The sequence below is a fragment of the Fulvia fulva genome, chromosome 4, assembly GCF_020509005.1.
Source record: "Fulvia fulva chromosome 4, complete sequence".
NCBI lineage: Eukaryota > Fungi > Ascomycota > Dothideomycetes > Mycosphaerellales > Mycosphaerellaceae > Fulvia > Fulvia fulva.
The window spans coordinates 3536504-3554670 of NC_063015.1; the positions used below are offsets into that span (position 1 = coordinate 3536504).

Consider the following 18167-nt stretch of genomic DNA (forward strand, 5'->3'; position numbering starts at 1 on the left):
CGCTTCGACTATCTTGTCCTACCTCGTCTCGCTTCCAGTCCTTCAGTCATCGCACTTCCACCGATTGACTCACCGAATTGATCAGCCTCTCCTGCACTCTGCATACGGTACCTGGGGGTCCGGCAGTCCCAAGCCGTCTCCCTGATGACTGCAGCACTTCCTCAGTGCTACTTCGTACTTGGTGTCCATTCATCGCGCACCGCCATCTAATCCTCGTGTGCATGCTCCCTGTCTGCATCGCCTGGCCCCGTCATGCGCTCGACCCACTGGTCAAAGTGAAAAAGACCGACGAGCGCGAGCCAAACCCCAAAATAGGGCAGAAGCATCAGGAATTATTTCGGTTCGGAATGTCTGATGTGCTGCCACCCACGTCGGCCCATAACTCGCTGAACATACCCCAAAGCTCCATCCCTGATACAAGGCCAAGAATCTGGCTCGAGATGATACAGCTCGGGGGTACATTGATTCGGGAGGACTGGGTGCACGATGGTGAAGCCGATGTTGGTGCTGGGGATCGTGTATCGCAGGCCTGCTGATGCGATGGCGAATGCTAGGGTGTAGCCCGTGATGGCCACCAGAGAGGAAAATACCATCAGCGGTGCATGAGATTGTCTTGGTGGGTGTCTTCCGTAGAGACAGTGGCGGATCGCCTTGTAGAGAGGGTAGCTGAGGGCACACGCGATGTACCATGTGATGTCCGCGTATCTTTCCGCAACTTTGAGCCCGTCTTGGATGGCCTCTGTGGTCCAGGCGTGTTGCGACATGATGGGAGTTCTTGCGGGCGACACACGTGTCGGTATTCAGAAGGATATATTTTCTGGTGACTGACAACTATTCTCCCGGCGTCAAATGCGAGGCAGATCTGTCTGCCTTTGATAATAAAATGGTGCTATTATCAATCCTCAAGATTCGACGGCAAGCTTCCTTTAGCGACACTGTGGTAGGCGGATCATGCCCAGACAAACGCCAAGCATCACAAACCTTCGACGAACAACGACCACGGCCAGGGTAACATCCGTAGAGGGTCCTGCTGACTATCTTGCTGTTGCGCTCGACTGCTCTCTCATCGTTCGCGCATTACAAGCGGTGTCTGCGCTGCAGTGTTGCTGTCGTTGCTAACGAGGGATACCTCTATTCTCGAGTGCCTTGGTTGATTCGCCGCAGGATCTGTGTATTTCAGCTCATTCTTCGTGCGGCGTCAGACTGCGCATGGATGGGGGCTGTGGTATAGTGTGTTTCATTGTACATTATCTACAGCCCCAATGGCCTAAAACCGAGCGCGTACACTCCCCTGCTCGATGTGTCCAATGATACCTCCTCCTGCCAACGTCCATTTCTCGCTCACCAGACCGGCGGTCACTGTGCTCCGCAGCATGCCAGAGTGCGCGTAGTATTCCATCACTCCTCGTGCCTCCTGTTTGCTCAGTCCTTCGACTTTCTGGGCACCGACCGACTGCATTGCGTCTTGCACCCACTTGTCGTAGGTGACGTATGGATCCCACTCTGGCAGTACCAGCTTCTTCCAGTATGCAAGTTCCTGCTGGAACAGTTCTCGCTCTTCCAGACTGCGTTTTATGCCTTTGCCTTTTAACAGCCTCTTTACCTCTTGGGCCGGCTGTTCGGGATCAATGTCCATCCGCTGCAGCATCTGGATGTGGTTGTTCCTGGTGAGAGCAGTGTCGAGAGTTTGAGCGGCCGCGCGATTCGATTGCGATATAGCTGCGAGGACCATGCCTCCATTGGGCATCGGGGTCTTGCCGGACAGAAGTGAGATGAAGTGCTGCACAAGAACCAACTCGTGGGCGTGGATCAGCTCGGATTCGGAGTTGAGGTAGGCGGATAGGCGCATGATGTGGTCAACACCATCGCAGGTGACCATGACCGGTGGTCGTTGCGGACCTTTGCCGTTCTGCGATGGTGCCAGAAGTTCACTCCAAAGTGCTTGCCAGATGGGCCATGCCAGGTCTGGATCTTTTGCGCCAACGGCAGCCAAGTGAGCGAGAGAGGTGTCGAGTTTCAGCTGGATTGGCAGGTCGTGTTGCTGCGTCACGGACATGTTGCTGAGGAGGTCCTGGTTGGCTTTGCCCAAGTTCTCCAGCAGTTTCGCCGTGTAATGCGGCTGCTCGTAGAAGGAGCCATTGGGCGTCTCGATGGGCTGGTAGGAGGTATGCGCATCGGCCATGTCTTTGGCCTCTGGGATATGCACCACAACCCACTTCTTCAGCTGTGCCACCGCGAGTGCTTGAAGCTGGAGCACACTCTTGCCACTGCCACGCTCACCATACAGCACTTTGCGCACCACTCTGCCCTCACCATTCTCGGCGACCCACGCGATGTCGCCCGCCAGCTCTACGGAGTCCTTCCTGATCAAGCTCGCCGGCCGTCTGAACAAACTCCATGCTTGCGTCGGCTTGAACGCTTCCAGTGCTCGCAGCGCATCCACAGTGGCATCTGGAAGACCGAGCACTTTGCCCTCGGCTGCCTGTATGTCTGCATATGCACCGGTCAAGTCCTGGAGACCAGCCACGTCCAGCGCATTGGTGTTGCTGAGTACCACGCGTTTCTTGATCGCTTTCCGTTCGCCAACGGCCGGCGGTCTCGTCGTCCCTACGCGCGTGTTCTTGGTCAGGCGCAGCGTCCTTCCCGCTCGCGTTGCTGGTTTCGCAACGACGGCCTTCTTCTTGAGCACCACCGAGTTCCTGCACAGGGGCGATGAGGTCGAGAAGGCAGCCCGCTGGACGGCATTACTGGGTAATGAGGATTCGACGTCGATTAGAGAGCGCTTCAGGCATCGCAGGCACATCGGCGACGCCATGGCTGATGGCTGATGCTGTCACATGGACGCTGATGCTCATCGACTGCCAGCGCCATTGAGTGTGGGCGTCGGCCGCGGAAGAGACAGACACGTGACCGGATAGAAGTAGCGTATCAGTCTATCGCCGGCTCAAAGTTATCCGACGCACAAGCTGCCATCATGGAGAAGACGACTGCAACTTCCCGTGGCCCGACTGAAAACCCCCCTGCCCGGCCCCCTGCCCGGCCCCCTGCCCGGCCCCCTGCCCGGCCCAACACCTTCCATGCACGACGAGACTCGACTTCGAGCGACGATGCCTTCGAAACGATGCACAAAACCTCTTTCGTTAGGCGGGGATATAACACGCCCGCTACCAACACTCTACCCTCTCGTGGGAATCATTCGCCCAGCTACAACAATAATGCTTTCGAGCTTGTGACCGCAAGCACGGCAACGGGTGGCATACATCCAGCAGTGCATCCCGCTCCCATCACCACTCCCGAGTCCACGCGAAAGCCTGTCGCTGCTCCCGACAAGCCTGCAGGTCAATGTGGCAAGAAAGGCCATCTCGGGGAGACATGCTGGCGGACACACCCTGAACTCCGTCAAGCTCGCAAAGAAGAAGTTGCCGAGAAGCAAAGTATCAGAAATGCCACCGCACACATCTCGGTCAAAGCTTCCTGGAGATTGAGACCTTCGGAAGTACCGTTGTCGTGCAAGAAGATCTATTGCGTTCTGAAACGAGTCAAGCCTGGCTTCTACTACGAGTACTACGGACCGGACGGAGCCGAAGCGCAGGTAAGAGGTGTTCAGGACAGTCTCCACAAATCTCTCCCCCAAGGCACTGGTAAGAAGATTACTAGAGACAGGGTCGGTGAGTATGTTACTGCCGCGGTGAAGTACATGAATCATGATTCTACTGCCTGCGACTACGGATGTGGCGGGCAGTGCGCAGTTGCACGACCCGAAGTGCCAGCAGATTCGACAACTCGGTCTGCTGATGCTACACCTGCTGCCGTCGCAGGCATCAAAGTGACCAACCGATCGCGCAACTGTACTCGGAATCATCTCATTTGCAGAGATTGTGGCCACCGTCCTCCCATGGAGAAGGGTAGAGTCTGTCAGGAATGCTTCGACTCCGATGAAACCTCGACTCGTCTGACTTCAGCAGTGACGCAGTACAGTCTGTCCGAGGAGCAATACGAAGTGCTGAAGCTTGCTGCTCAAGGTCGAAACGTCTTCTTCACTGGCGCTGCTGGCACAGGAAAATCTCGGGTGCTTGAGGCCATCGTGCGCTATCTTAACAAGAGCGGACTGTCGCCTCAAGTTGTCGCTCCTACTGGCATGGCAGCATTGCAAGTGTACGGATCAACCATACACACTTTTGCAGGCTGGACCGTGAAACTGGCCAAGGGCTCACCAGAGGAGCTCAGCAAGGCCGCGAAGATGCCCAAAAACTATCGACGCTTCTACCGAATTGATGTTTTGATCATCGATGAGATCAGTATGGTGGAGAATGACATGCTCAGTCGGCTCTCATACGTTCTGCAGGAAGCTTTGCAGCGGGCACAGCCAGACCGCCCTCCTTTCGGAGACATGCAGGTCATCATCACCGGAGACTTTTACCAACTGCCGCCCGTTCTGCCATTCGAGACCTGTTTGAAATGCGGCGAACAACTTGAAGGATGGAAGAGCCAAAAGGAAGACGTCTACCGGTGTAAGCACCATGGCGAGTTCCGAGATGAAGACAAGTACGCGTTCGCAAGTCCTGTCTGGCAAGCTTGCAACTTTGCCAACGTCGAGCTGCTTCAGGTGCATCGTCAATCGGATGTGTATTTCACCAGGCTGCTTCACAAGATGCGGAAAGGAATTGATTGGACGTCGGACCAGGAGAAGGAATTGTTGAACCACGAGAACGATGTTGTCTTTGACGAAGCTGTCAAGCTGTGCCCGCTGAGGCGAGAAGCAGAAGCTATCAACGACGCACACATGGAAGCGCTGAACACGCCTTCCCATACTTACAGCAGCGTGGATGACTTGACCTGGGTCAGACAACATCCAGAATTCTTGGACGCACGACGACCCGATGGCATGACAACGGCTCCGCTGCATGCGCTCTTCCGACACCGCTATCAAGACAGTCTAGAGCTCAAAGAAGGAATGCTCGTGATTTTGACCCGAAACATTAGCACCAAGGAGAAGTTGGTCAACGGCAGTACCGGCAAGATCATCGGCTTCACAGATATGAATGACGAGACCATGCCTCGTGCCAAGAAGAACAACAAGGATGAAACCAGGAACGGCGAAGAGCTCATCACTGGTGTACATCGTCGCTATGCCGAAGACAAGATCCGATACTTCAAAGATCAAGCTGAAGACAAGCTTTGGCCGATTGTGCGGTTCAAAGACGGACGAGAGATACCAATATACGCCGACTGCTGCGTCACTGAGCTCGGAAGAGATGAACCATACAGTCTGCTGTCGCGCACACAGATTCCGCTTATCGCTGGCTGGGCGCTTTCTATCCACAAGTCACAAGGCATGACACTGGACAATGTGGTCACGAGCTTGGACAAGTGCTTCGCGCCAGGTCAGGCATACGTGGCCATGTCGAGAGCTAGATCGTTGCGGAATATGCTGATACAGTCTTTGCCGCCGAAGTCGATGCTGCTGCCAGATCAGACTGTGCATGACTTCATGGAGAGGACTTTCGGCGGTATCAAGCTCGAAGAGCTTGTGGGTGGTGAAGAGGATGACCGGATGCAGGACGTGAAGGCGGAGAGTGATGCGGAAGAATTCCACGACGCGATGGACTATGTCGAGGTTATACCGCCGGACATGCTGTCTGATCGCGAAGGTGATGATGACAGTGACGATTTTGGTGAGCTCGACGAGGAGTATGTTGAGTTGCTGGACCTTTAGGAGTTGGCACGTTCGTGGCTGCTTACATGTTTCTTGCTTACAGTGATACCCATACAGCGTGACTTCCTTTAATAATGAAGGATCCCAGTGTGCGATGAGAATTACGCACGAAGCTGAAGGCGTAAGAACATTGAGCATTGCCTAATGACTATCTACATTTGGAAAACAGAAAGCACTACCTACTAAAACGCAGTATTAACGCCTTAATCGCATAAAGATCTGTCACCAGCACAAGACCAATGGCCAGGGAACTCTGCCAGCCATCACTCGCTCCCATAAAAAGAAGCATCACTCGACGATATGACATCGTCATGATCGCTTGCCTTCCATTTGCTCTTCGATGAGGACGCGATAGTAACCGTCTCCCCCCCCCCCCGATCCAGAAGATCCAGCAACGCTGCTCGCAGCAGATGGACTACCCCGTGCGTCGGATGGAGCAGCCTCAGCGTGGGAGCACTTTGAACGGGCAGTCTCTGCCTCAGGTACCTGCTGCGGTGGTGGGTTTGCTGAAGCATTCAGCTTATTGAGGTGCTCCTGGAGGCTCGAGAGCAGGACTGCGAGACGTTCTCTCCCTGCCTCGCTATTCGGCCCTTTGAGGTGGATGTGTTCGAAGAGCTCGTCGATTTTGTCGAGGATATTGGCTTCGGAGTCGGAGTCGGAGTCGGAGTCAGAATTGCTTTCCTGCTCGGCCTCGCAGGCCGGACAGTCTGGGTGGTATTCCAGGTAGGGGGCTACATGGACCGGTGCAGGATCTGCTGTGAGTAGGTACGGCGATGCAGAGACCGCTGCTCGATCTATCGTTGCCAGAGCTACCACATGTGGATGTCCAGGCATGTCGATGGCGTTCGCGCGTGTAGGTTCGTCCATGTGTCTACAGCAGGCGCAGTGGACTGGGATAGAACCGGTGCCGTCGTCGGCTTCGACTGGTAAGCCGAAGCGGCTGCAGCAGAAGCAGTGCCAGGCGAGGGGCATGCCGGTGCAGGAGGTGACGACGGTGTTGCCGGACATGGCGGCGGGTGGATGAGGGCTGGAGGATTGGTGTGGAAGGGCTTGGTTCCGATGGTTAGGTTGTTGGAAGTGTGGTCAGCTTGGGTGATGGGTGGAGAGGTGGGTTCGGGAGGGTTGGTGAGAGAAGGAAGGGGGAACAGGCTGGTGTTTTGATGTGTGCGCTGCTGAAAGTCTCGTCGTTCACGATTGCGATGCTGCGGCGGCAAAGTGGCGGGCGCTATATCGATACGCGCGCCGAGAGGCATGAAACAACAGTGAAGCATGCTCCAAAGTCAAGCAAGGCAATGATCACCCTAGTGTATAGCCGTATACTGAATTGCTCGTGGGAAGTTGTAGGATACCACGTCAAGCGTAAATTGAGCATGTCCGTGGCTCGAAGATATCATTTTATAAAGACAAGAGATCGCGAGTCATCATGAGTCCGTCTTCTCGTGATGCAAACGTGCAAAGGTCACCGGACACGATCGATCGATCGCTAGCTAAACAAACGCCAAGAACCACAGAACTGTGGCAAACAATACGATCATGTGAAACATGTACATGAGCTACTCATCCCACCTCACCTTTTCGTCTCCCAATCCCTCTCCATCGCCATACCCCCAAAGTCTAACCTCGCTCAATCGCCGTTCTTCCAGTCTGCCCCGACAGGGCCTCCACCCATCGACTCCCGCCTTTCCCGCGCCGTCTCGCCCCTTATGCCACGCCACTCGACCTTCTGTGGGAACGCTTGCATATTCCAGAACGCGAGGACTGAGAGGTAGGTCTCACAGTGTGCCGCCAGGTTCTCCGCGGGACTGGTGTGAAACAGATGCTCGAGGGAGTCTTCGAGACCACCTGGAACGCCAGGGCGATAGTTGTAGGTGTTGCAGTCACTGCGTTTGCCGGTGAGGATGAGGGGTGGAAATATGTACTCGTTTCCGCGGCGCTGTGAGGTAGAGAAGTCAGATGTGGAATTGTGTTGGCTCAGCCGGATGGCTGATGGTGGTATCGCGGGCGTTGCAGATCGCAGTAATTTGTCCGAAGATAGACGTACCTTCTCTTCGTATGATGCGATGCGCTTGATCACTTGATCGGAGATGGCCTCGATGTTGTGTTCTTGGTGGTTGCGGCCAAAGCGCATGTTTTTGGTGAAGAGGGCTACGAGGGAATATGCGCCTCCTTGTTCTAGGATCTGGCCGTCCGGGTCGGACTCTTGGAGTATTTGTGTACCCATGTTGCAAGTGTGGTAGCTTGGTGGCGATGTGAGGAATACATGATGGTACTTGTGAACGCCTTCAGTGGAGTTGCTTGCCAAGCGTCACATGTGAGAAGCCTCCGCGCGACTTCAGGAAAGCACTGGAGGGTCTGGGGCAAGTGAGATAGTTTTGAAGCTGCAAAAAGTTAAAGTCTAGCAATAGACTAGTGGAACGTGTGGTCAGGTAACTTCTAAGTATATTCAAAAGATTAGAGTCGACAGACCGCTCGGAATGGAAATGACAAAGGTTCCAGAAGTCTTACAGATTCATGAAATGGGCTGAGTCAGCCTAGACCTACTCAAATTGATCATCACGTACAACAAGCTGCTGCGCAAGGTGTAGCCCTGGGCTGAGTTGGAACAGCTTTGTTTTGCACGTGCAAGTCTCGACATCGACATCTATGCTCATCTGCTCGTTACAGTGCCCTGGTTGCTCAGATCATCGCCCTTATGTACAGTTTCACCCGACTACGTGTCACTCTCGTTGATGGAACGAAGCTCTCCCTGCATTATACTTGGATGATGAGGAAAGGCGTGCGCACAGCAAACTCATAGGAGCACCATCTTGAGTGAGCACAAACCACTTCTCCGCTCGCACAGCCTCCACCGCCCCAGTCGCTGCTATGGATGCTGGTAGGGCTGAAATTCTGTCTCTTAAGGTCCTGTATGCCCTGAGCATATCAATGTCCTATCGAAGCCACCAAGTTGCAAAGGAAGTTGCGCACCACCTGCACTACCTTCCTGTATCACAAGAGCTTACACGAATGTCTCATCCCACGTTGATACAGTCTGAGACCTGATAACATGAGGCTGTAGCCTCACTGGTCAACCGCCGATCCGCCACATCTTCGGCACGATTTCCCCACGGCACAAGCGCGATCTAGTCTCACGACTTGCCCTATCGCAGCACCGAAATGAAGACGAGACCGCACAACGTGGACCTCCTCCGTAGACTTTGGGAATCAGCAATATATCCCGAGTCGTAATACAGCACGTGGTGAACACACTATTCGTGTTCCGCCTGGCGCTTGTATCACAATGGAACGAGATAGCGGATGACCAATGCATTGACGTCGAGGTATAAGGGCTACCTTCTCTTGTACTGGATCGCTCGCCAGTGTCATTCTCAAAAATCTCTCACAACTCACCTTTTAACTCAATCAGCCAACTCATAATCCAAGGTCTCTGTCAAAATCAGCCAATATGCGCACCACTCTTTTCACCGCCCTCTTCCTCACCATCCTTGGCAGCGCTTTCGCATCAGAGAACTGCAAATGTCAGGACCCATCCGGCACAGGACCACAGCGTAACGACCTGACCGGCCAATGCTGCTCAGGCAGCGCCGTCTCAAGCTGTGAGAAGCACGACTTCCCTGGCCCGAACCACCAGTGCACAGGCGGTTCAACGACGTGTTTGAATGACGATGCATTTGATAAGTGTTGTAAGGATGCCGGTGGTAAGTGGAATCAACGCGTGGTATGATGTTGGCATGATTGCTAAGTTGAGGTAGCGCCGGGTGCGTACTGCTGGTAAACCAAATGCAGGGACAGTGGGGTGGAATGACTTTTATGAGGATGGGATGATGTAAGAATAAGGAATGAAGGACAGACCTGTAAAGATATACTCGATGGAGCTTCTCGATGGTAGTAGGATCAGACCAGAGGCCAGTGCCACTGGCTTGGAATGAACATAATATTAAAGATCGACAGTGCGAAGGCAGCGCCGTACACTCGAGCTGAATATCGTGAAGAGTGACTCGAGATGAAGACAATATTCCGTCATCAGCGAAGAGCGATCCGCTCGATCATAACGCAGCTGTGTCAGTATAATTATACTTTCCATCCTCACTGTCAATGCCCCACATCAACACCAAAATGTGCCCAAACAAAAGGCGGCGCGCAGCGTACAGCCGAAGAGGTCAAGGATGCTCTTCCACATAGCATGGGCAACGAGCGAGCAGTGGAGCGTGATATCGAACGCACGCTACAAGAGAAAAGTCGTCGCAAGGGAGACCGGCCAAGCCTGAAGCAAGAGTTCATAGGTGGCCGTGGCCAGGAGCACATCCCGGGCAACAGGGACTTGATCTCACAGACGAACGCGCAGAAGGTTGCGTATCGCGATCGCTATAGTCACCCACAGCCCGCTTTGAATGGACAATCTGAGGAAGTCAGTTCAGCGCGCTCGAAGTCAAAGGTCTGTGTGTGCTAGATGGTGGCCATGGCGCAGGTCTGGGGCGTAGTATAGGATGGTCCGCGAGATGTGTAAGCACTGTGAGTTCTGCAGTGTCTACAAAGGGCCGGTATGGCTGGATCTCTGGCAGATTTGTAGCTGATATATCGAGCTTTCTTCGTTTGGAGATCCGCCATGCCGTATTTAGTATGGTCATGAGCATCGTGAGCAGTCCTGACACGCCAGCCACACGTGTGTCGTTCGTAGGGTGGTATCTCGTGGGGCTTCAGGGTCATTTGTTACGGCTGCTGATGTTCTGGTTGATGTTTGATGGTTGGCCGTTGATGTCTGCGTTCGTTCCTTCCTCTTGCAATGGAAAACTGCTGCAGGGTCCAATCGGACGGCGCCACCCATGCAACCATGTTTGCCGAGTGTGCCCGTGCGCACTTGTCCCGCGAATTCGACGGGGATGCTCGACTTCTTTGCTTTGGTGAGCGTGAGAGCATCGCGGCCACGACCACTACGCAACACGTACCACACCCTGACACCTCCACCGCCGACCGACATCTGCCAATCTCTTCTTGACAAATCGACCTCTTCTCTCCTCTGTTTGACTCAAGCCACACGACAGCAACCATGGATCAGATCAAGAAGGTATGCTTGACCGCTCACCCTGCCTGCCCCTCAATACTGTATGGAAACACCCATGTGTGCGTCTCCGAAGCACATATTGCTGCTGCAAAGCTACCACCATACTCGTCCACGTCGCTACGTTCATCGTATCACCCTCCGACAGCATGCTGACGATCATGCTGTTGGCAGCGTATGAACGCCCTCCGCATTGAGGCCGACGAATCAGCAGCCAAGGTCGAGGAGCTCTCCTCCAAGGTCAAGACACTTGAGCAAGAGAACCTCCAGAAAGAACAAGAGATCACTTCCCTTCAACACAAGAACAGCGTGCTCGAGCAAGAGGTCGAGAAGTTCGAGAAGTTGCACGGCGAAGCTAAGGCTGCAGCGGACGAGAGCGCTCAACATGGCTCCCAGAACGATGCACTGCAGAGGAAGCTGCAACTGCTCGAGGAGGAGGCAGAGGAGAACGACAAGCAATTGAGAGAAACCAACGAGAAGTCAGTACCCTTGAAACCGGACAAAGCCACGAAGCTGTTGAAGCCGAGCGGCCTGCAGAAGATGGTCGATGCTGACAATGTGGAACTCTACAGGCTCCGCCAAACCGACGTCAAGGCTGGTCACTACGAGCGTAAAGTCCAGGCTCTCGAGGCGTCACGCGACCAGTGGGAGACCAAGTACGAGGAGATGGCCAAGAAATATGCCGACACCAAGAAGGAGCTGGACGACTTTGTTGCTGAGATTGGTAACATCTGAGCGACATGCGCTGCATCACGTCCTATGTACCGCTACCTACGACGTGCTAATGTGGGTGCCTAATCTCAAGGGTGCTACGCGATCGAGCTATCGGATCCTTCGGCGGTGAACTTCTCGAGGCCGCTGAAAAGGCAGGTGCTCTAGCAGAGACGCTGAAGTGTGATAAAGCATGACTATGGATGGAGTCAATGCCATTTGCTGCTGTTTGGAGTCATAAGGCTTGCCGGCAGAGAAAGGCCATGCACAGAAGTAGCGATATTGAAAGGTCCCCTCATAGACATGCACAATACCCATCCTTTGAAACTTCATCAACCGAACCACATCAACTTAACCTCCACGATAATGATGCCCAAAGTCTCCCACTTCCTGCACTTTTGAACGGGGAGCAAGAGAAACGATACAGATCAAGCCTCCCGCCGGGCTTTGGCAAACTTCTTATTCTGCGATTTCTGCTTCTGCCGAGTCACGGCCCTCTCCGCCTTACTCTCATACCTAAACTTCTTCTTCTTGACCTTCTCCTTGTCATCCCAAGGCCGCTTCTTCCTTTGCGGTTTCTTGTCCGTCTCTGCCTTTGCCGCGTACTTTGCTTTCTCAGGCTCCTTATCCACTTCTTCATCGTCTTCGTCACCCATGGCTTCTACTGTGACGGTTGTGTACTTGTCTTCGTCAATATATTCTGCATCGTCTGGTAGGAGTTCCTCCTCGGGTTCTTTCGTCACTGGAGTAGTTGTAGTTGTGTCGTCGAAGCCGGAGAAGGCATCTTCATCTTCGTCTTCCTCGCCGTTTAGGATGGCGTTTTGTTTTCGGAGTTCGTCGTTCACAGCTGCGACGTGGGATTCGAGGTCTTCTTTGCGTTGTTCTCGTAGCTTTTTGAAAATTGTCAGTCCAGAATTTGAAGATGATATGCTCACTTCACGATCCATCATACCTGCTTTCGCTCGCGCACTTTCTCCTCCTTATCGCGCTTTATCGCTGCTTCCTTTGCGGCTTCTTTCCGTGCTGCTTTGCGCTTGGAGAAGCCTGTGAGGTATTCGTCGCGGGCGGAGGAGTCGAATTTTAGCTCCTCCACGGGGCGGTCGACGAGTTTGCGTTTCTTGGTGAAGGGGGCCATTGTCTTAGGCCTGTGGATATGTTGTATGCGATTGTGGTAGAGGTTGTCGCGAAATTTAGATGGAGGTGATCGCGTTCGGATCTTGCCGAGAGCTTCATCATTGAGGCGCATCTCGAAGGCGGCGACATTTATTGCTACACACCAACACATTAACACGATGAAGAGCTCAATACTCCCGCTTCTCCTCGCCGCGAGAACTGCATACGGTCTCCGCGATGCGAGTCCTTTCTTCCTGCTCTCGACTGAGCCGTAAGCTCCATCATCACCTCCAACCACACCCCAGCTAACACCACTTCACAGCATCGATCAAACCACTCTCCAATCGCAACAACTAAGCACATCATCCTCCCTCGAAGACTCCCTCATCGCCTCAATCCCCTGCGATGTCTCCCGCCACATCTTCCTCGAGCAAGCCGGCGTCCGCTCCCACGATCTCACAAAGGGTAGCATGCCACATATGCAGCGCAGGATAGCGGATGGCAAAACGTACAAAAGCGTTGTAGAGATCCCTGAGGTAATGGGCGAGGTCGACGTCCGCAGGATCGCAGCTGGAGTCCGCGAGAGGTGTGAGCGTGATCAGGCGGGCGAGGAGGTTATCTTGAGGTTCCAGACGCTGGTAGGGGAGGAGAAGGTAGAGCAGAGGAGGGATGTGATGAAGGAAGCGGATGATATGATTCAGACGGCACTGCATGGGATGTCAAATTATACTAGTCACGTTCTAGTCTATATTGGTGGATCGATCAGGGAAAGTGAAGGAGAGGGGTACGAGATGGATGAGCCGCCGTTCCATGAGAACATGCACACCGACTTGAAGCGAGACATCGAGCATGGTGCGAGGAGGCGGCAGACGAACGAGCAGGATGATTTCCAGAAGGACCTGCCGTTGTTTGAGAAGTATCAGTTCTTGTCGCCTGGTAAGTCTGCGAGCTCGACGAGGACTTCGTCGTACACATGCTAACGAAGGGGACACAGGTATCTTCATGGGTCTGACAGTGGCTTTGCTGCTCTTCATGATTCTGTACGTGGGCATCTCGGCAATTGCAGGACTTGAGGTGTCGTATATGGCTTTCAGCAAGGAGATGGGACCGCAGGCTCAGAAGAAGCAGCAATAGATGCGGTGCTGCATTGCATGTCACGACAGGGAGAGGCGTTCACAAGTCTGTATTGTGTATAAGAGTTTGTATCAAGGATGGAGTATCTCAGAGCTCAAGCCATTCTCTCTAGAGCGTCATCATCCTGAATCACAGTCAGGCGTGTTTTGTCCACAACTATCCTTCAGGCAAGGTTATGCGCGGTATGTATCGCTTCACGCGATATTCAGGTATGGTCAGTTTCTGAGCTATATACTGGGGTTTGCAGCTGACTACTGATTATACACCATAGGCATGGCGCCGATGCCTAATGCGATGCCCTATCATCTGCCATTCTAGGCCACTCCAACAGCAGACTGCATGGTGGTTTCCGTGTCATCCTTCTGGTCCCTCGTCCGCATCAGTGCTGAGTCGCTTTGCCTCTTCGTGCGTAGCTTCCTCCTCTCACGGACACACATCCCCACCAAAAGGAGCCAGACTGCCAGCAGGATCGACAGATGGAAGACATGCCTTGCTCCAGGATCCGAGATATGCTGCCAGCCACGGTCTCCACTGCTCAATTACTGGATGAATTGATTCACGTCGTCGCTTACACAGGGCCAAGCAATTACCTCCAGCGTGCGGAGCTCCGTGGTGCGTTAACTTGGGAGCACAGGCTCGAGAATCGTGGGGCTCATGTTGCCCGGCGCGATCGTAAAGGGCAAGCCTGTAGATGCGACGATTACCACAAGGAGGCAGTACGTGGTCCTCGGCCGCAGTTGCCCAAACAAATGCCAAGCACTCCGGGTCATTGCATGGCAAGTGGCTTGTACCATGGTATCTGTTTGCAATCATGATGACAACATTTAGAAGTCGCGGAGATCTTGATTTGATAGGTACATGTACGAGCTCGGTACAGATATTGCAAGGTATCCATGGATGTCCTGTTGAGACGTGCATGGCATGTCAATCAATATTACATGTATCATCGAAGGCCGTTCATGGAAGGACCCCCCGGGCCATGCCATGGTCGCGTGGTTGGGGCTGAAACCTTCTTCGTTCGCGTGTTAGTCAGCGCAACAGTGGTCATACCTTACTCCCATCTTGCCTCTTGTTTCCCTCCTGTAACACCGGAGTTGTATGTTCAGATTGGCTCCATGGCGACCGTCGCAAAGCCACTGCACCCGGGCGCGCTGGACGATCCCATGGCCTCTTCACAACCAGCGGTCTCCCGGCAGTCCTCGACATCCGAACACCTCGCACAGATCTCTGGTGCCATCATCGAGGCACATATGGCATCCGACTTTGCGGTCCCAGGTTCGGCAGCCTGGCAACTCATCCACGCGTATCTCGATGAGGATTTCGTAATGGTCAATGCAGCGGTCCACGAATGCCCAATCCCATCGGCAAGAAGTCTGGCAGAACACACGAAGAATGTGAAAGCCTTCAAGCGGCAGAACCCTCACTGGAGCATTCAGTGCTATAACCCGACAGCCATGATTCAAAGGGGCAGCGAACATGGCGCGGTCCTGCTCACCGTTCGAGAATCAGGGTGTGAGGGCAAGACTGTGTTTTCGCGCGACAGTGTATCCATGATGCATTGGAAGCGCAACTCCAATGGTGCCTGGATCTGCTACCGTCATTCAGCCCTTCGAGGGGGCGCCTACTCTTTCCTGTGAGCGTGGCACTTGACCATCACGGATGGTGTTCGCGACCAGGCTTTGTTCTGCAAAGTTATGCCATTCTATCCACTTGTGCAAAATCGTGATGGGTCCTTTATCTCCGCGCGGCTATCTGCATTTGCCACGTGCTGCCAACCCAGCTTTGTCGGTGGCCAAGTTACTGAAATTGTCGTTAAAACGGCACCACGGCTTTCTTGAGATGAGATGTGTTAGTGCATCTCAAGGGTCATATCTAGGAACGCCACGACACGATGGAAGCGGCTTGCGATTGAGCTGAGATCTCACACGAGAAGATCTCTTGACAAGTGAGGTGGAGAGAAAACAAGCACAAAAGCCAATTGGCTGACATATCCACCAAACTCCGGTAATCCCTGTCGACACTATCGTATGAATCTGGTCCATGACTGGGGGATGTTTCGAATGGTCACACCGGATATCAAGCGAAAAAGGAGTGCAGAATCCGAAGTGCAACGACAACAGCGTTCGTCCTCCATCAGTCGGAGTGAGACAAACTACTTCAAGACTTCTCTACAGCATATCGCATACCAAGCCGATGCAGTATAAGGCCTCACATCCCTGTACGAAGCTGACTCGGCAGAACAATGGAACAAGAGCCGCCGATCGTCACGCTCAAGCCAGATCCAGAACCGCACATTTACACATTGTTCGAGATATCGACCGGGACGTGGCAATGGGTGGTAGCAGACCCTATCACCAAGAATGCTGTAATCATAGACGGAGTCTTAGACAAAGTGCACTCTTCGAAAGGCATATGCACCACCGCAGCTGACCGCCTTCTTGAGAACGTGCGACACCACGGATATCGTGTCAAACGCATACTCGAAACACATGCCATGCGAGACCAGCAGATCAGGACAGCGGCTTGGTACCTCAGGAATCAGCTCCGGGAGGAGAAAGGCAACATGCCACGAATTTGTACTGGCAAAAGCATTGCGGGAGTACAGCGTATGTTTGCACGACAGTATCGCCAGAACCCACAATGGGCCAATCACTTCGACTCCACTTTCAGGCATGGCGAAATGTTCAACATTGGCGAGCTAAACTGTAAGGTACTGCAGCTCAGCACAGACACATTCGCCTTTGTCATTGGCCACAATGTCATTATTGGCGATGTTCCAAACGAACAGGCAATGCAACGCCTGGCTGGTCTGACCAAAGGATACACATGGCATCCTGGAGGTGGCGATTCTCCAGCAAGTTCACGGCCTCAGACTGCAACCACAGCCTCGTCAGACTGGCCTACACCACGACCTTCGTTGTCGTTACCAGCTCAATCGTACTCCCCACTGGCGCAAACGAGTCCACCCCCTCGATCAAGTAGGAATGATGGCAGGCCGGCGAGCTACATATGTGAGTACTAGTGATGTTATCATACTCGACGATGCTGACGCTGCGCAGATGAGATGTCGGCATGAGTGCCAGCGACAGCGCATTTTGGGATTTCCTTTGGTATGAGCGGCAGGGCAGGTAAGATGATGTTCGACGAAGTAAAGTAGATGTGACGGCGCAACGGATACAGCAGCAGCATTGTAAGATAAGACGACTTTAGCAGACAGCGATGGGCCACCAGAGGGCCTGGCCAGGCAGACAAATCTTGAGAGTTTATTCACAGCTTTGGCGCATGGTCTGTCATTCTACAGAAGCTGTCACTATTGAGAGCACAGCCACCGAAGGCGAGAGCCCGCGGCCCCATCCGATGGCCTAACTTCTGTTGTGAGGATACTCACTTCTTAGCTGACCACCAGTCGAACCACTCTTGGATGCCCTGAAAGCTCATCTCCTTGCAGTGTTTCTGCCAGTCATCACTTAGATCAGCACGCAGCGCGAAGCCGTGCGAGACTTCTTGGAAGAGCTGCAGGGAGTAGCGCTTCTTGTGCTCGTCCATAATGTCAATTGCTCTGCGGCGGAACTCTTTCGGGAAGGTCTGGTCGATCTCTGAACACGACAGGAAAAGCGGCTCTAAGTTTGAAGGTCAGTGGATGCTTTCTAACAGCAGGTGCTGGGACCTACTCGTCAAATTCTCGAAATGCGATTCCTTAAGGAATGCTGGATGCGCGAATGCGCCAGCTGAGCAGATGCCCTTGTCGGAGAGCTGGTCCATCACGTATGGAGCGCCGTAGCTGGAGTGGTGTCAGTATTCTGGAACGGTTGGCTGAAGCCGACTCCGGCTCTACTCACCAGTATCCAACACAAGTATACTTAGTGTCACTCTTACCATACTTCGACTTAACCTCCTCAACGAACTTCGGCACAAACGGATCCGAAAACGCCCGATGCTTCGCCAACCAGCCAGGAAAATCAAAATCTGGATTGTCGTTCGTATCACTTAGATCTTTCTTATGCTTCCAGACAGGATCCTGCACCGCATCAGCTCAACCCTCAAACACAAATCATGCACCCACTTACACCTCTGAAATAATCCGGCGCCAGAGTCAAATACCCAGCAGCAGCAAACGCATCGACCAGAAGATTGTTATTGATCCACAGTCCGAACACATCCGGGAAGAACAACACAATATTACCATTCGCATTCTCCGCTGACGGTTCGGCGATGTAAGTCTCCACATCGACGATCTTCTCGATGCGGCCTTTGGCTTCGCCTTCGTGGATTGTGCCACGCAGGCAGCAGCCTGAGGAGGGCTTTGCGATGACTTTGTCGGACATGGTGGTGCTGAGATTGAGTTAGGGTGATGTTGTGTTACACAAGATCAGCATGCATTTCAGCTGTATGCGATGTGCTGCTGTATGGGGATGACGCTCTAGCTGCCCGCTG

At 53.4% G+C, this 18167-nt stretch overlaps 13 protein-coding genes across 13 annotated transcripts; 7 read left to right on the top strand and 6 right to left on the bottom strand.

The window, feature by feature from the left end:
- Window positions 1-332: 332 nt before the first annotated feature.
- CLAFUR5_04732 (uncharacterized protein) lies at window positions 333-764 on the bottom strand (the record flags this gene model as incomplete). The annotated part of the gene is made up of 1 exon (XM_047903880.1): window positions 333-764. The coding sequence occupies one exon, from the start codon at window positions 762-764 to the stop codon at window positions 333-335; it is 432 nt and encodes a 143-aa protein (XP_047760641.1).
- Window positions 765-1267: 503 nt separating this feature from the next.
- Window positions 1268-2815, bottom strand: CLAFUR5_04733 (37S ribosomal protein S23, mitochondrial; the record flags this gene model as incomplete). Its single annotated transcript, XM_047903881.1, has 1 exon — window positions 1268-2815. The coding sequence occupies one exon, from the start codon at window positions 2813-2815 to the stop codon at window positions 1268-1270; it is 1548 nt and encodes a 515-aa protein (XP_047761345.1).
- A 306-nt stretch (window positions 2816-3121) lies between these two features.
- CLAFUR5_04734 (ATP-dependent DNA helicase pfh1) lies at window positions 3122-5716 on the top strand (the record flags this gene model as incomplete). Its single annotated transcript, XM_047903882.1, has 1 exon — window positions 3122-5716. One exon carries the CDS (start codon window positions 3122-3124, stop codon window positions 5714-5716), a length of 2595 nt encoding a protein of 864 aa, XP_047760642.1.
- A 309-nt stretch (window positions 5717-6025) lies between these two features.
- CLAFUR5_04735 (uncharacterized protein) lies at window positions 6026-6724 on the bottom strand (the record flags this gene model as incomplete). The annotated part of the gene is made up of 1 exon (XM_047903883.1): window positions 6026-6724. The coding sequence occupies one exon, from the start codon at window positions 6722-6724 to the stop codon at window positions 6026-6028; it is 699 nt and encodes a 232-aa protein (XP_047761346.1).
- Window positions 6725-7340: 616 nt separating this feature from the next.
- On the bottom strand, window positions 7341-7937 carry CLAFUR5_04736 (uncharacterized protein; the record flags this gene model as incomplete). The annotated part of the gene is made up of 2 exons (XM_047903884.1): window positions 7341-7649; window positions 7758-7937. 2 exons carry the CDS (start codon window positions 7935-7937, stop codon window positions 7341-7343), a joined length of 489 nt encoding a protein of 162 aa, XP_047760643.1.
- Window positions 7938-9161: 1224 nt separating this feature from the next.
- CLAFUR5_04737 (uncharacterized protein) lies at window positions 9162-9491 on the top strand (the record flags this gene model as incomplete). The annotated part of the gene is made up of 2 exons (XM_047903885.1): window positions 9162-9414; window positions 9469-9491. The coding sequence occupies 2 exons, from the start codon at window positions 9162-9164 to the stop codon at window positions 9489-9491; spliced, it is 276 nt and encodes a 91-aa protein (XP_047760644.1).
- A 408-nt stretch (window positions 9492-9899) lies between these two features.
- On the top strand, window positions 9900-10166 carry CLAFUR5_04738 (uncharacterized protein; the record flags this gene model as incomplete). The annotated part of the gene is made up of 1 exon (XM_047903886.1): window positions 9900-10166. The coding sequence occupies one exon, from the start codon at window positions 9900-9902 to the stop codon at window positions 10164-10166; it is 267 nt and encodes an 88-aa protein (XP_047761347.1).
- A 597-nt stretch (window positions 10167-10763) lies between these two features.
- CLAFUR5_04739 (Tropomyosin-1) lies at window positions 10764-11510 on the top strand (the record flags this gene model as incomplete). The annotated part of the gene is made up of 3 exons (XM_047903887.1): window positions 10764-10781; window positions 10950-11254; window positions 11348-11510. 3 exons carry the CDS (start codon window positions 10764-10766, stop codon window positions 11508-11510), a joined length of 486 nt encoding a protein of 161 aa, XP_047761348.1.
- Window positions 11511-11914: 404 nt separating this feature from the next.
- Window positions 11915-12621, bottom strand: CLAFUR5_04740 (uncharacterized protein; the record flags this gene model as incomplete). The annotated part of the gene is made up of 2 exons (XM_047903888.1): window positions 11915-12376; window positions 12439-12621. The coding sequence occupies 2 exons, from the start codon at window positions 12619-12621 to the stop codon at window positions 11915-11917; spliced, it is 645 nt and encodes a 214-aa protein (XP_047760432.1).
- Window positions 12622-12778: 157 nt separating this feature from the next.
- On the top strand, window positions 12779-13733 carry CLAFUR5_04741 (uncharacterized protein; the record flags this gene model as incomplete). Its single annotated transcript, XM_047903889.1, has 3 exons — window positions 12779-12870; window positions 12922-13535; window positions 13594-13733. 3 exons carry the CDS (start codon window positions 12779-12781, stop codon window positions 13731-13733), a joined length of 846 nt encoding a protein of 281 aa, XP_047760431.1.
- Window positions 13734-14848: 1115 nt separating this feature from the next.
- Window positions 14849-15370, top strand: CLAFUR5_04742 (uncharacterized protein; the record flags this gene model as incomplete). The annotated part of the gene is made up of 1 exon (XM_047903890.1): window positions 14849-15370. The coding sequence occupies one exon, from the start codon at window positions 14849-14851 to the stop codon at window positions 15368-15370; it is 522 nt and encodes a 173-aa protein (XP_047760434.1).
- Window positions 15371-15975: 605 nt separating this feature from the next.
- On the top strand, window positions 15976-16809 carry CLAFUR5_04743 (Beta-lactamase hydrolase-like protein; the record flags this gene model as incomplete). The annotated part of the gene is made up of 2 exons (XM_047903891.1): window positions 15976-16744; window positions 16793-16809. The coding sequence occupies 2 exons, from the start codon at window positions 15976-15978 to the stop codon at window positions 16807-16809; spliced, it is 786 nt and encodes a 261-aa protein (XP_047760433.1).
- Window positions 16810-17117: 308 nt separating this feature from the next.
- Window positions 17118-18058, bottom strand: CLAFUR5_04744 (Hydrolase pyvD; the record flags this gene model as incomplete). The annotated part of the gene is made up of 4 exons (XM_047903892.1): window positions 17118-17353; window positions 17405-17514; window positions 17573-17751; window positions 17801-18058. 4 exons carry the CDS (start codon window positions 18056-18058, stop codon window positions 17118-17120), a joined length of 783 nt encoding a protein of 260 aa, XP_047760428.1.
- Window positions 18059-18167: the final 109 nt, after the last annotated feature.